This window comes from Eupeodes corollae, chromosome 1, assembly GCF_945859685.1.
Source record: "Eupeodes corollae chromosome 1, idEupCoro1.1, whole genome shotgun sequence".
NCBI classification, from domain to species: Eukaryota; Metazoa; Arthropoda; class Insecta; order Diptera; family Syrphidae; genus Eupeodes; species Eupeodes corollae.
In genome coordinates this window covers 101,234,454-101,249,280 of record NC_079147.1, presented here as the reverse complement: position 1 = coordinate 101,249,280, position 14,827 = coordinate 101,234,454, and the positions used below count along the sequence as shown (strand labels likewise).

Sequence of the window (14,827 nt, the reverse complement as noted above, 5' to 3'; positions counted from 1 at the left end):
GTTTCTCATCAATTGAAAGAGAAAATTATGAAAACCAAGAGAGAGAAAAGAGAACAACTAACAACAAAAATATTTGGAGCACAAGGTAAACCGGAGAAAGTATACATAAACGATTGCTTAACTCATCAGAGGCGTCAACTTCTAAATACTGCGCTAGCCCTAAAAACTACGAAAGGAGTCAAATACGTTTGGACTAGGAATGGAAATATTTTTATGAGGAGGAGTGAGGGTGACAATTCTGTAAGAATTAATTATATTTCTGATTTTGATAAAATATGAGTATTGTTAATCCTATTCCTTATTCAGTTCAAAGTATTTGTGAAGTGCCAGTTTTTAGTAGTTTTATAGATGATTGCTTTTGTATACAACAAAACATCCGTAGTCTCAGAAAAAATTTTTCTAATTTCCTAGCTCACATTGAGTCATTTAAAAAATTGCCAGCTATAATAGTTCTTACAGAGATTTGGGTTTATGAGAGTGAAATAAGCCTTTATAATATACCGGGTTATGCGATTTTTAGTTGTTGCAATGAATCTTATTCGTCAGGTGGTGTCGCAGTTTACATTGATGAAAATTTTGTTCACCAATTCTCAAAAATCGACATTTGCAGCGCGGATGTTGTAAAGTTGTCGTTGTGCTATCAAAACGAAAACTATAAAATGTTATGTTTCTACAGATTGCACGCGTTTAGTAAAAGTTTGTTTATAGAGGAACTCAGTCAAATTCTTTGCATAAATAAGACTTGTAATTTAATTTTGATTGGGGATATTAACATTGATATCTTAAACGTATCCGACAAAGACAGTGATAATTATTTGTTTCTTATGGCTTCTAATGGTCTAAAGAGAATTATTAATGAACCAACTCGCGTAACTAAATCTTCAAGTACTTGCATTGACCATATTTTTACTCGTTTTAAAGTCAGCAATAAATCCAAATTTTTTGGAAGTGTTCTGGACCTAAATATTACTGATCATAAATCGATCATTTTATGTAATGAGTTACAAAATAATCGGAATTCTACTTCAGTAACACAAAGAAAAGAGCATTATGCCACCGATTACATATTATTGCGGAATATTTTGAAGCATGAATTTTGGGATCAGGTTTATTCGGAAACGGACCCATCAACTTCGTTTGCTATTTTTATCACAATCTTGCAAAAACATATAGAGTCATGTACTTCTGTGTCGATACAAAATTCTAATAAAAACAAATTTTTAAAGCCTTGGATGAATAAGAGTCTCCTTAGGCAGATTAAAAAAAAGAACACAATTAGTATTAAGCTAAAAAAACATCCAAATAATGTAAAGCTAAACAAGTATTACCTCACACTTTGTAAAGCCGTTAGTACAAATGTTGAATTGACTAGCGAAAAGTATTATTGTAACTTATTTGAAAAATCAAAAGGCAATATAAAAGATGAATGGAAGGCTGTTGACAGCATTTTAGGTAAAACAAAAAAGCCAAACGTAATAGAAACTATTGTAGTTAATAATGTTCCTCTAACTGATGTTAACTGTATATCAAATAAATTTAATGAATATTTTACTGAAATATCTGAAATATTGAAGCCATCTAGTAATACCGGTAATGATTGTGATTGCTGTAATCAACATTGTCCAGATGCTGAATTCATACAATCAAATAGCTTTGCGTTTAATTCTATAACCTCTTTTGAAACCTACAAAATAATTCTAACTTTAAAAAATAAAAATTCTTGCACTTCAGATGGAATATCTAGTAACGTATTGCATTCTATGTTTCAGATGTTTTGAGTTACATATTTAACTTAAGTGTTGAACAGGGTTTCTTTCCTGAACAATTTAAATGCGCTGAGGTTATTCCCCTCTTTAAAAAGGGAGATAAGAAAAATATGGTTAACTACAGACCTATTTCTATTCTTCCTACTTTTTCAAAAATTTTTGAAAAACTTATGATTAATAGAATTACTTCTTTCCTGAATAAAAATAAGTTTTTTAGTGAAAATCAATTTGGATTTCGTTCAGGAAAACCAACCGAAGATGCAATTCTTAGGCTATGCAGTCAGCTTTATGGCAGTTTGAATAACAATAAATCTACAATGGCTCTCTTTATTGATATGACAAAAGCTTTTGATATGGTTGACCACGATTTACTTTTAGGTAAGTTGTATAATGCAGGATTTAGGGGAGTAATTTTTCAGTGGTTAAAATCATACTTAAAGGGAAGAGTTCAAAAAGTTTTTATCAACGGTACACAAAGTGGCTTTTTACAATTGATTTAAATTCTATTGATAACTATTATTAAATTTTGTACCATAGTTTTATAATCATAAAAAATGAACCATTTTGTTGTTATTTTTGAATTAATTTTATGATGAATTATTTATTACCTATGAATGTATGTATATACCTACTCTTTTTATATTCAGTTATACTATCTTTAAAATATTTATTGATTTACTTAACTCATTGAACCATTGTTTTATTATTTGTATTGCTGTTTGTCACCCCACAACAGTTTCTAATTATTGTAAAATTAAAATTAAATCACAACGTATCATTCAATACTAACTTTCAAGTTAAAGAATGATAGCTATTATTTATTCCTTTTTTTTTACACTTGCTATTGTACTAGTTTTAAGTTGGAAATGAAAAAATGAATGAATAAAATGTTTCTAATTCTAAAATTCTTTCTAAAAAGATTAAAGTAAATTAAAGGAAATATCTCAAAGTTTTCAAAAGATATTTGAGTCGAAAATCAATTTTTACCAACTTTGAGTAATGTTTTTTTTAGATTTGTATTTTTTATTAAAAAACTGTCAATTCGATTGTTCTCAAAATTTTATCAGATGTCAAAAACATTATTTTTCGTTGCACAAAATGGTTTTGTAGATAAAATCATATTTTAGTCGTAAAATTTTGGAGGTGACAAATTTTTTTTTCAGTTTTTTTGATTTATAAAAAAAGGTAGTACCCGTGGCATGATGGTTAGTGCGTTGGACTGTCATGCAAGGGGTCTTGGGTTCAATCCCTGCCTGTGCCACCTTAATTTAAAAAAAAAAAAATAATTTTCGCGGGTACTGCCTCTTGCGAGGAATTGACAAATCCTTCAAGAGTAATTCTTGTCATGAAAAAGTGCTTTCTCAAACTAGCCGTTCGGATTCGGCCTTAAATTGTAGGTCCCTTCCATTCCTGACAACAGTACTCGCACACAGGAATGGTTGAGAGTTGTAAGTCACTAGGCCCTGGTTCACAACGGACTGTTGCGCCACCCCATTTGATTTTGATTTGAAAAAAAGGTTAAATTGTTTTTTTTTCAAAAAATATAAAATTTTTTGGTATCACGTTACAGTTTATTATATAAAATTTAATTCAAGTCTCTAGCGTTTTTGGTTCGTAAGATATTTAGGGTTAACCAAAATTTTCACCTTTTTTTTCAAACTGCTATGGTAAAAAGACCATCCACGCAATTTTCTTGAGAGCCATTTCGGCATCTTTTTGCCTTATTATCTGTGCAACAAAATTTATTTGAAGTCGAATCTTTACTGGTTGTTGTGGTATGGACGACAAAAAAGTACAGACGTACGTACACACGCACGCTCAGACATCGCTCTAAAATCTTGTATTTAAGTTCTAGCGACCTTTAAACGTCCCAAAATGACAACATTTTAAACTCGACGAATCAGACCGAGAAATGTACGGCATACGACCGAAAAAACAATGTTCGTAATAAAAGTACCCATATTTTCAACTTAATTTATAAAATTATTTACTTTTATTTATTAGAACTTTGACTGCAGCATGGTTTGACCTGAGCGCTTCCTCTATGCTGACATTTTTGTATCAAAAAGGTTCCTTTTACTCTACTTTACTTACTCGTATATCAGTTCTAAATTTTACTAATATTTTGTTTTTCAACTATAAAAAGATTGTCGCGTAGTCGACGTCAGCATCATAGTATTGCGTTTTTCCCGAATGCGGGGTGTGTGGAGGCATTGGAAGTGGTCAGTAATAAACATTTTGTCGACGATGCGTCGACATATGTTGCATAGAACAAATACGATTTGTCGACGACGCGTCGAAATCCACAGAATTGTGGTTTTTAGGAAGAAATGGAATGCAAATAATTTAATGTTAATAAATAAATACGATTTGTCGACGACGCGTCGAAATCCACAGAATTGTGGTTTTCAGGAAGAAATGGAATGCAAATAATTTAATGTTAATAAATAAATAAAATTCTGTGGCCTAGGGACTTACAACTGTAGGGGATGGAGAGGACCTCCAGTTTTGTTCCAAATCCGAACGGCTTATTTGAGACAGGATTTTTCATAACAAAAATTACTCTTGTAGAATTTGTCAATTATTCGCAATTATTGAAAAACTTTAGATGGCACTGGCAGGTATTGAATCCAAAACCTCTATCATGGCAGTCCTACGCACCTACCATCACGTCACGGGCACTACATTAAATGTTATGTTATGGCCAAGAATGCAGCAAAAGGTTTTGTCGAAAGAATACCGTGGCTGGCTCGAATGAATTCTAATTGAGACGCGGTGCTAAATCGAACGATGTTGAAGATCACACCATTGGCCTTCCACTCTAGAAAATGCTTGTTTCCTTCAATATTGATGCGTTGTGCGAACGTAATACATTTCTATAACTTGCAAACGTTGTTTTAATATAAGTCTATTGATTATAAAATTTAAATCCAAACTGAGTATAAATCAAGAGAAAGCTGGCAAAAAGACTGTCTTTAAAAAACAGTGCCAGATTTGGAGGCAAACGTCTAAACAAACACCGTTTATTCATCCATTTTTTTGATTTTTTTTTTTAAATAATTCAAAAGTAAGTGGATTATATAAAGATACTAATATTTTGTTGTTGTTAATTTTATCAAGACAAGTTTTTTATCAGACATTTTATCCAAGTATTGTTGGAAAATCTATCAATAGTATCGTAAAATCTTACACGAATAACAAAAACAATATCCGTGGTATGAATACTATCGATAAAAGTTAAAGTAGAATCTTGGGTTTTTGACAATTATGCAAATCTCGAATGAATCTTATGTGATTTCACTCTCAAATGTTGGAACGATTGATATTGCTGGCTCATACGCATCTCTATGGCAGTGTTCGTTGAATAGCTGTGCATTTGGAATCATGTGTTTTCCATTGGCGAAACAAAATCAATCTGTTACTGTTGGTATTACTTAGTTTTTTAATGAAAATGGACTAACTGGGCTTATTTTGCAAGAATAAAAAAGATAATTAAGTTTTGCTATGTTTTCACTAAAGGTTACTCTCAGTTCAGATTAAATTAATCTTTTTGGTGTTTCTACCGCACAAGAAGATTTAAAAATGATTGAATATTTGTTGTCCGCTTTCCCTTGGAGATATTTGCAATGTTAAACCGATAATAATTCATAATATTACTTTTTTTAAAAGTTATCAGTTCTAAATAAACTTTTTACTCCAATTCAATCATAATTTTTACATATTTTTTATTTAGTTATTTATTATCTCTCAACAACATAAAAACATCAAATTTTTTAAAGGCTAAATTTGAATCGGTCTATTAAACAGGGTACATGCATATTTTAATATTTTATTGGAATTGAACACATTTTCGCGAAAAGCCTTAACTTGATAAATGTTAAAACCAACTTTAAAAGGAATAATATTTCCCAAGGCTTTTAGAATACTTTTCAAGGGTACCGTAAAAATGATTTAATGTTAGGTGACTTGAATTAAACTTTTTTAAATAATTCCATAGAAGTGAGGTACAATACTAATAATTATTTGAAGGTTGTGCAAAGTCACGCAGGTGGAAGAATTGTATGATACAAAGAAGTCTACATATCAAACAATAACCATCCTTTCTAAATCACAAACGTGTAGGAATCCATCCATTTTTATCCATCAAGAATAAAAATTACGTCCTCTTTAAATGTTCCACTAATCCAATTAAATTAAAAATCATATTCACTCACTTTTTCTCGAGTTATCAAATTAAATTTTTAATTTTTGTACATGTATACTTCTCCCCCTAAAAATTAAAAATGTATAAGTTTTAATGGTTCATACAGATGGGTCTATATAAAATTCGTATATACATACATACCTCTCTCTGACTCCCCAATTAAAGAGAAAATATTTAATTTCGTTAATATTATAAAATCAAGTCTCAAATTCCCGCATTCACAGAAGAAACATTATGGCAAGGCAGAGTTGTTAAAGTTCCTGATGTAAAATGGTGGTACGAATTTTGGGTAAGCCTTAATACGGGGTGAGTCAATAAAATTATGAGTAAATTTAAATATAAAAAAAGTTCTATGATACAGAACTTTAAATATAATTTTCAATAAATTATTTCACTTCACATGAAAAAGAGAGCGGTTCACAGCAGTGTGAACCGTTACAAGCGTTACTACATCAACGCATTGGCGCAAGAAGCAGCAAAAGATGCTGCAAACAGGTGCGACAGCAGGAACGTTTTCAGAAGAACCAAAGAGCTGACAGGTGCGCACAGCTCAAAGCATCACCTGGTGAAAGAAGTAGAGGGTATGATGCTAAGTTCGGTGGATAAGCAAGTCAGATGGTGGAAAGAACACTTTTCCTCGGTTTTAAGCCGAGTGTTTGAAAACATTGTGCATCATCCGAACAAACTAATCACCGAACCAGTAACGCACCTCCCAGTAAAGATAAGATCGTAGCCGCAATTAATGCACTTAAGAACAACAAAGCGATAGGACTTGATGAAATTTCCGCAGAGCTGTTACCAGCAGCACCAACGTCATCAAGCAAACTGCTTCGTCAGCTCATAAAAGAAGCCTGTACCACCGAAAGCTCCCCAGATGAGTGGACGATAGTTGACGCAATTAAAGCACCTAAGAACAACAAATCGGGAGGATATGATGAAATTCCCACAGAGCTGTTACAAGCAGCAGCGCCAACGTTAAGCGAGCTGCTTCATCCGCTCATAAAGAAGCCTGGAACGCTCAAAAAGAAGCCTGATGAGTGAAAGAAGGGAATGATCGTCAAGCTACCAAAAAAAGGACATCTTACACAGTACAAAAATTGGAGAGCGTTCTACCTGCCGTTGAAAAAATAGTAGCAAAAATGATATTGGAACGCATCAGAGAACACCTTAAGGCCACACTAGACGACGGATTCCACGCTGGTACTCGACCATCCTTTCAAATAAATATTTCCTCACAACCAGTGGAAAAAGTAAGGAGCTTTCAACACCTTGGAAGTATCGTCTCGATCGAAGGCGCAAACGAACAAGATGTCATCTGCCGCATCGGCCAAGCAAAAGTGGCTATCGGTACGCTATCGAAAATTTGGGGAAATAACTCTATCAGCTGTAGTGGCCGTAGCATGATGGTTAGTGCGTTGGACTCTTAGGGCCGAAACGCATTAGAGTGTCCGTATGGGAACAGTAAGTTAGTTGTAAGTTATGAACAATTAGGCAAGTTTTATGAATTTTTGTCTAGCCTTAAGATAGTTTTAAGAAATAATGAAAACAAATTAATTTCAAAGCAAAAGTGCGTTGGACCGTCGCTCGTACAACAGGTCTTGGGTTTGATCCCTGCCTGTGTCATCTAAAATTTTTTTTCAAATGTATTGCCTCTTGCGAGGAAATGACAAATTCTCCAAGAGCAATTTTTTGCCATAAAAAGTGCTTTCTCAAATTACCCGCTCGGATTCGGCTTTAAATTGTAGATCCCTTCCATGTCTGACAACATTACTCGCACACAGGATTGGTCGAGAGCTGTAAGCCACTAGGCCTAGGCCCACTGTATAATGGTAACAGGTCGTACTCTACTATGTAACCTAGCTTTGATAAGCCTTTCGAAAACGACTGATATTATATTACAACCACATCACCCTGTATTAAACCATCTGATTTAAATGAGCTCTCTCTCTTTCTTCTGCGTTATATGGGTTATTTCAGTTTATTAAGAGTCTACATAGGAAGAGGAAGGTAGATGGGTGTATTATTTCAAATACCGGAGGCAATCTCCTTAACAAAAATTACAAAACGAAAATTCCGCCTTTATCCAATGTAGCTAAGGTATCTAAATTCTACATCCTTTATGCATGCGTCATACGTTATACTTTTTCCGCAAAAGCTAAAACGTCGTCGTAGTCGTAGTCTTTGTCATCGCCATTGTCATCTCTTTACGAGGTACGAGGATCTACGAGTATAAATACAACAAAAAGTGAATCCTATGCCACTTACCTGTAGTTTCCGAAATCTTCCTGTTGGATATGACGTACAGTCAGTGTGTGTCGGTTTCCTCTTGATGACATAATTCTTCTATCTGTCGTTTGGATTGGGAATGAGTTTTGATACCAGGATACCTGAAATGAAAAAAATGAAATAAAATTATATCCTTGCAGAAACCCATTTGTATTATTTCAAAAAAGAATTTATGAAGGCTCAATGTTTCTTTTATACAATTACTTCAATAAAAAACCATGGTTATATTATTGAATTTTATTTTATTTCCCCTAGAACTCATTTTTATTACTTTTGCAAGGGGATTGTTCGTTTAGGTATTCTGATACTTTTGAATAGAAAAAATGATAAGTATTATGTTCTTGTTCAAATTTGATGTCAAGCCTACAAAAGCTATGGAGTAATAAATCGAGCGAAACAATTTTTCAAAAAAAGGAACATTCAAAAGATTATAGAGTGTCTAGAGTGTATGTGTGATCAGATGAGTTTCGAAACTTCAAAGCAATTTATTACATATAAATTTAGATCGTCTTTAGTATGATTTTTGGAAATTTTTGATATGAAAAATTGTTTTGGGCAATTAGGAAAAAAGTAAAAAACTTGTGTCAAAACTGCGGAAAAATAAGGGAATATATACATCAATCTTTTAATTGTTAGCCTTGCTGAAAAACAAAAGGCTCAATTTATTGATAGATCATTTCAGATTTCATCAAAAAGTTCTTGTTTGTCAAATAAACATTTAAAACAACAAATGCTATTGAATATTCAATTCATGATATAAATGAATATAATAAAGTGTGTGTTTTTAAGCTCCATTACAACTTTTGATTGTTGTTGTCTAAAGTTGACTGTGTTAACATTTCTTTTCAGTAAGGTGTTGACAATTCACCATATATAATTTAACATTAAAAAAACACTTTCAAAATCTGGAAATGAATGTCTTCAAAAATAACAATTTTCCGAATTTTATACAACTTTTAAACCATTTTATGATTGTGTATTGTTGAAGCTCACTTCCACATTTGGAGGGAAGCCAATACTCATGTCATTAACGAATCATTATAGCATCCATTAAGATTGACTGATTGGTCTATCTTTAATACTTTAGAAATTATTGGTCCTTATTTTTTTTTTGGAAATGAGGAAGAAGCTGTCATTACCTTGAATAAGATGCGGTATAGACCTATATTGACTGATTTTCTGTTTCCAAAAATGAATCAGTTAAATATCAGTGAAATTTGGTTTCCACAAGGCGACGCAACTTATCACACAGCGCATAGTAATTAACTCATTGGTAAATTAATTTGCTGACAGCTTTTCCACGAAATTTAATACTTTCTTGAAATATTGAAATCCGTTATAAAGAAAAAGAAAGAGGTTTTGAAAGGAGATGCACATTGGTTTTGAATTTCTGAATATTTCAATGACTAGGAAAGACAGAGTGTGGTAAAGCATTCCACATTCACGTAGTACGGCTTAGAACCAATATCTGTATTCATAATTACGACCGAAGTTGGGTTCGAGGAGATGCCTACTGATAAACATTTAAAGAAATGCGAGTATTACGATTAAACCTATAAGGGGAGGAATGTAGCTGGCTGTTTCTCTAGATCATTGACTCTTAAAATAACGGTAAGAAAGGGTGAGACAAGAAACTTTGCGTCAATGCTTGAGCAACGTAAATGATCGAGCTGAGGATACCATAACGAAACAATCTAAATACTCTACGTCCAATGCTGTCAAAGAGGCTAGGAAAAGTAGCAGGACCACCATTATACTCAAACTATAGACGTATAGAAGTCTTATAAATAACACCCCGAATACCTTGCGGAATTTTTGGAAACATCGCGTACGTGATCGTTATACAAAAGGTGGTTGATAACACACGTACCGAGAATATCGAGATGTTCAGTCTCATTGATGCAATTGCCATCCATTGATAATGGAAAAGACGGTATATCTCGCTTTAACGATACATAACCCCACATTCAAAGAAGAGAGATGTTAGTCTGAAAACGGATATGAAAAGCTAAGAAGACTATCGTCACCCAAACAATGCATTGGATTAGAAGTTGTAGACAGGAGATGATTAATAAAAATGAGAAAGAGTGTTGGAGATAAAACAGAGCCCTGTGGCACATCATCATTTTTTTGTGGTTTTCAGGTTTGAAACCATCCAATAACACTTGTAACGAACATCGGAAAATGTATTACTAATCCAATGTGGGAGGGATTTATGAAAATCTTAAGCACGTATTTTCGACAAGAGAGCCTGATTCCAAAACCTATCAAATGCCTTTGAAGTATAAAGTGCAATATTCTTACTTTCTTCTGATTGATGTTAAGATTTGCTCTACTGTTCGGTGAGAAATGAGATGAAATATGAGATTACCAATGGACCTATTGCGGTGAAAGCCTTTTTGTCAGGCATTGAGAAGCTTTCGGTTTCTTCAGCTGATAGTTAATCAGCGTTTCCATGACTTTAGAAAAAAAGGACGTAAATGCAGTCGATCAATAATTAGAGGGGATAAGAATTCACTTTTTTTGAGGATGGGTTGAACAAATGCTGTTTTCCTTCTACTTAGAACTGGACCTGCGAAGTAGTACAGATGAAAAAGCTTACGCAGTGGTTTTGAAAGCGTGGAAGAACATCTCTTAAAAACAATAGCGTGAAAATCATCCGGACGAGCAAAATAATGTGTGCTTAGTTCTCTTAGTACTCCTGCCACAGTACCAGTGCGAAAAAAGATTGGTCTTCGAGATGAAAAATGTTCGTCTTTTTTGACGGATGACCAAACATTTCTACTGCCTTTGGGACGTTTCAGTATTTTTTGCGTAATTTTTGGTCATGCAAAAATGTTGTCCTTTTAATAAAGGGTGATTTTTTTGAGGTTAGGATTTTCATGCATTAGTATTTTACAGATCAATCGGGATTTCAGACATGGTGTCAAAGAGAAAGATGCTCAGTATGCTTTGACATTTCATCATGAATAGACTTACTAACGAGCAACGCTTGCAAATCATTGAATTTTATTACCAAAATCAGTGTTCGGTTCGAAATGTGTTTCGCGCTTTACGTCCGATTTATGGTCTACATAATCGACCAAGTGAGCAAACAATTAATGCGATTGTGACCAAGTTTCGCACTCAGTTTACTTTATTGGACATTAAACCAACCACACGAATGCGTACAGTGCGTACAGAACAGAATATTGCGTCTGTTTCTGAGAGTGTTGCTGAAGACCGTGAAATGTTGATTCGTCGCCGTTCGCAGCAATTGGGTTTGTGTTATTCGACCACATGGAAGATTTTACGCAAAGATCTTGGTGTAAAACCGTATAAAATACAGCTCGTGCAAGAACTGAAGCCGAACGATCTGCCACAACGTCGAATTTTCAGTGAATGGGCCCTAGAAAAGTTGGCAGAAAATCCGCTTTTTTATCGACAAATTTTGTTCAGCGATGAGGCTCATTTCTGGTTGAATGGCTACGTAAATAAGCAAAATTGGCGCATTTGGAGTGAAGAGCAACCAGAAGTCGTTCAAGAACTGCCCATGCATCCCGAAAAATGCACTGTTTGGTGTGGTTTGTACGCTGGTGGAATCATTGGACCGTATTTTTTCAAAGATGCTGTTGGACGCAACGTTACGGTGAATGGCGATCGCTATCGTTCAATGCTAACAAACTTTTTGTTGCCAAAAATGGAAGAACTGAACTTGGTTGACATGTGGTTTCAACAAGATGGCGCTACATGCCACACAGCTCGCGATTCTATGGCCATTTTGAGGGAAAACTTCGGAGAACAATTCATCTCAAGGAATGGACCGGTAAGTTGGCCACCAAGATCATGCGATTTGACGCCTTTAGACTATTTTTTGTGGGGCTACGTCAAGTCTAAAGTCTACACAAATAAGCCAGCAACTATTCCAGCTTTGGAAGACAACATTTCCGAAGAAATTCGGGCTATTCCGGCCGAAATGCTGGAAAAAGTTACCCAAAATTGAACTTTCCGAATGGACCACCTAAGACGCAGCCGCGGTCATCATTTAAATGAAATTATCTTCAAAAAGTAAATGTCATGGACCAATCTAACGTTTCAAATAAAGAACCGATGAGATTTTGCAAATTTTATGCGTTTTTTTTTTTTTTTTTAATTCTCAAGCTCTTAAAAAATCACCGTTTATTTGTTGCAGGCCTTCATGACTTGCTTAAACCTTTTTCGGTTTTCCTTGGTTGGGAAGGCCTTTAAACTAAGGTTTTTCTTAGTTGGGAAGGCCTTAAAACAAAGAAAACTTACTTCTTTGGCCCTATCAACCTCTTTCTGTATTTTTAACCCTGTTCTGTTCGGAATAAAAGTTCTCATACCCAAGAGCATCAAGTTAGAGATTCCGAAATAATTATTCAGACTGTCTCAGTTGGCTTTCTCGTATTGCAAAACGGTTCTCTTGGGAGTTCTTTCCTTACTAGAGAGTTTTTACAATTTTTTTTTGGAGAAGTGAGTAGCCAGCCACTCAGTTTGATAATGGTGTGCTTATTTTATAGATTTTTTCAGCAAAAAGCCTTCTTAAGAAAATTGAAAATTAAAATAAGTAATTTTTAAAATATTTAATTTATAAAATAAAAATATTGTTTTTTATTATATGTACATCCATTCAATAATACTCAAAGGGCAAACAATTTTGACTCGAAAAATATCATTCCAGTCATTTCCTATAAGCTTAAACTAAAAGATTATTAACCTTTGATAAATTTCCCTGGATGAGCTATGTTTTCATTCAAATTTGAAGACCAAAATCAGTGAGACTGATAGCACCTTTTCCCTTTTCAGATTTTTGGCTAACACAATTTTATGGTGTAAAAACTCATTGAACAAAAAAGTATAAGTTTCGAAAAGTGTTTCTAGGTTTTTGATCTAGATATTCCGGAACAACCTGCTTTAATCCATATCTTGATACTTTACTTGATGTAGGTATATACAACAATCAATACCTAACTGCTATTTAATTAAATTACATTTTTTATAAAAATTTATAACGAAAGATAAATTCCTTCCTTCATTCGACAAAAATTGTATTATTCAATTGATACGAAACTAAACCTTTAATAATTTGGCCCAATTCATTACCAGAATTGCTTTAGAAATGACTCAATTAAGAAACTTTGCTCATTCATTTATCTTTCAGGTATGGGTAGCTTTATTATTTCTCAAAATAGTAAAATTATTCTTTAAAAAGTTCAATACTTATCAAAGCTTCTTTTAAAATTATGGAATATAATCATGCGTTCTCATCAAGCTATCATAATAATGTATCGAATATAATAGAGAAGCCCTAAAGGCTTTAATTAAATTTGTCTACTCCCAAAGATATTATGCATCTGTTTGTTTTTATTTCACCTTCCCCAACACCTCATTCATTATGGTCTGCTAAAATAAAATTTTGACACCTTAGCAAACCCCTCTTAAAATTTAAAGGTGTTTTATTTATTGTCTTAATCACGACAGAATAAGAGCTAAAATAATAAGTGTCTTCATACTTATATACCTAACAATTAAGCTTAAACGCGGTTAACCATAACTGGCAGATGACTCGGTTCTTATATTTTATAAAAGGCTTAACTTTTCTTTTGGAAAAACAAACCATTTTTCGTAATGACTCTATTAAAGATAATAATTATTTATAAAAAAAAAATAGGTAAAGATACAATCAAAAGAAAGAGTATTTTATAAGTAATCTTCAATTTTGTAAAATGAGCAAGAACAAAAAACAAATGATTATAATCTTTAAATAAAATCTTAATTAAGGATAAACCGCATCTTATATAGTGGGCTATATAGCTTAAGGTACTTACTTTTTTTGAAGGTTAAAGGTAACGACGAATATAACCTGAAGTCAATATTTTTTTAATGCCAGCCAGAGATAATAACCAATTCTAAAGAAACTCATTTAAAAGTTTTATGGACAAATATAAAAACAACTGAAAAAACACCTAAACCTTTTATCATTAAGGACCTGAAAAAAGGATTCCTTTATATAAATAGCCCTCGCCCCATAAGATTGCATCGATTGTTTAAAATAAATTGTCACAGCCTTTAACCTAGCATCAGTCAAGTAAATTCTAGCTGAAAAAAATCAATTTGATTAACCTATTTCCCCAACAAAAAAGTCTCATTTTTCCCAATGGACCGGAGAATTCTGCCCGACACCACCGCTGCCGCCATCATACCGCCAAAAATGTATTTTATTACCAAACGATTCCAAAGTCAATTTATTACTCAAAGCTATTTTTTCTCTCCTGATGACTGAGATATAAATATATATATAAATAGGAACAGGAAGTGATGGTATTTCTTCATTGATATTTATGTAGCACAATAACGTTAAGAGTATCACTCATCCGGACATCATCATCAGTCCCCATTGTATCTTTTACTTTACTTTAGGCCATGGCCTGAACGAAAGAAGAGTGTTAAAAAATCATAAAAAAATCTCTTTTCTAAAAAATCATGAGCGTGCTGCTCGCTCCCTGGATCCTGCTCCTGCTTCTTCTCCTGTGATGGAATGAAGTGCTAAAATGGTCTTGCCTGTAAAAGT

The 14,827-nt window shown here is 33.5% G+C and overlaps 1 protein-coding gene across 1 annotated transcript in view; it reads right to left on the bottom strand.

Moving 5' to 3' along the window:
- Positions 1 to 14,827, bottom strand: part of LOC129954017 (neurotrimin) — a 480,552-nt gene that overhangs the window by 23,968 nt on the left and 441,757 nt on the right. The window contains exon 8 of the mRNA XM_056067610.1: positions 8,236 to 8,357. Within this exon, the coding sequence (XP_055923585.1) occupies positions 8,236 to 8,357 (122 nt within the window). The remainder of the gene's footprint in view (positions 1 to 8,235; positions 8,358 to 14,827) is intronic.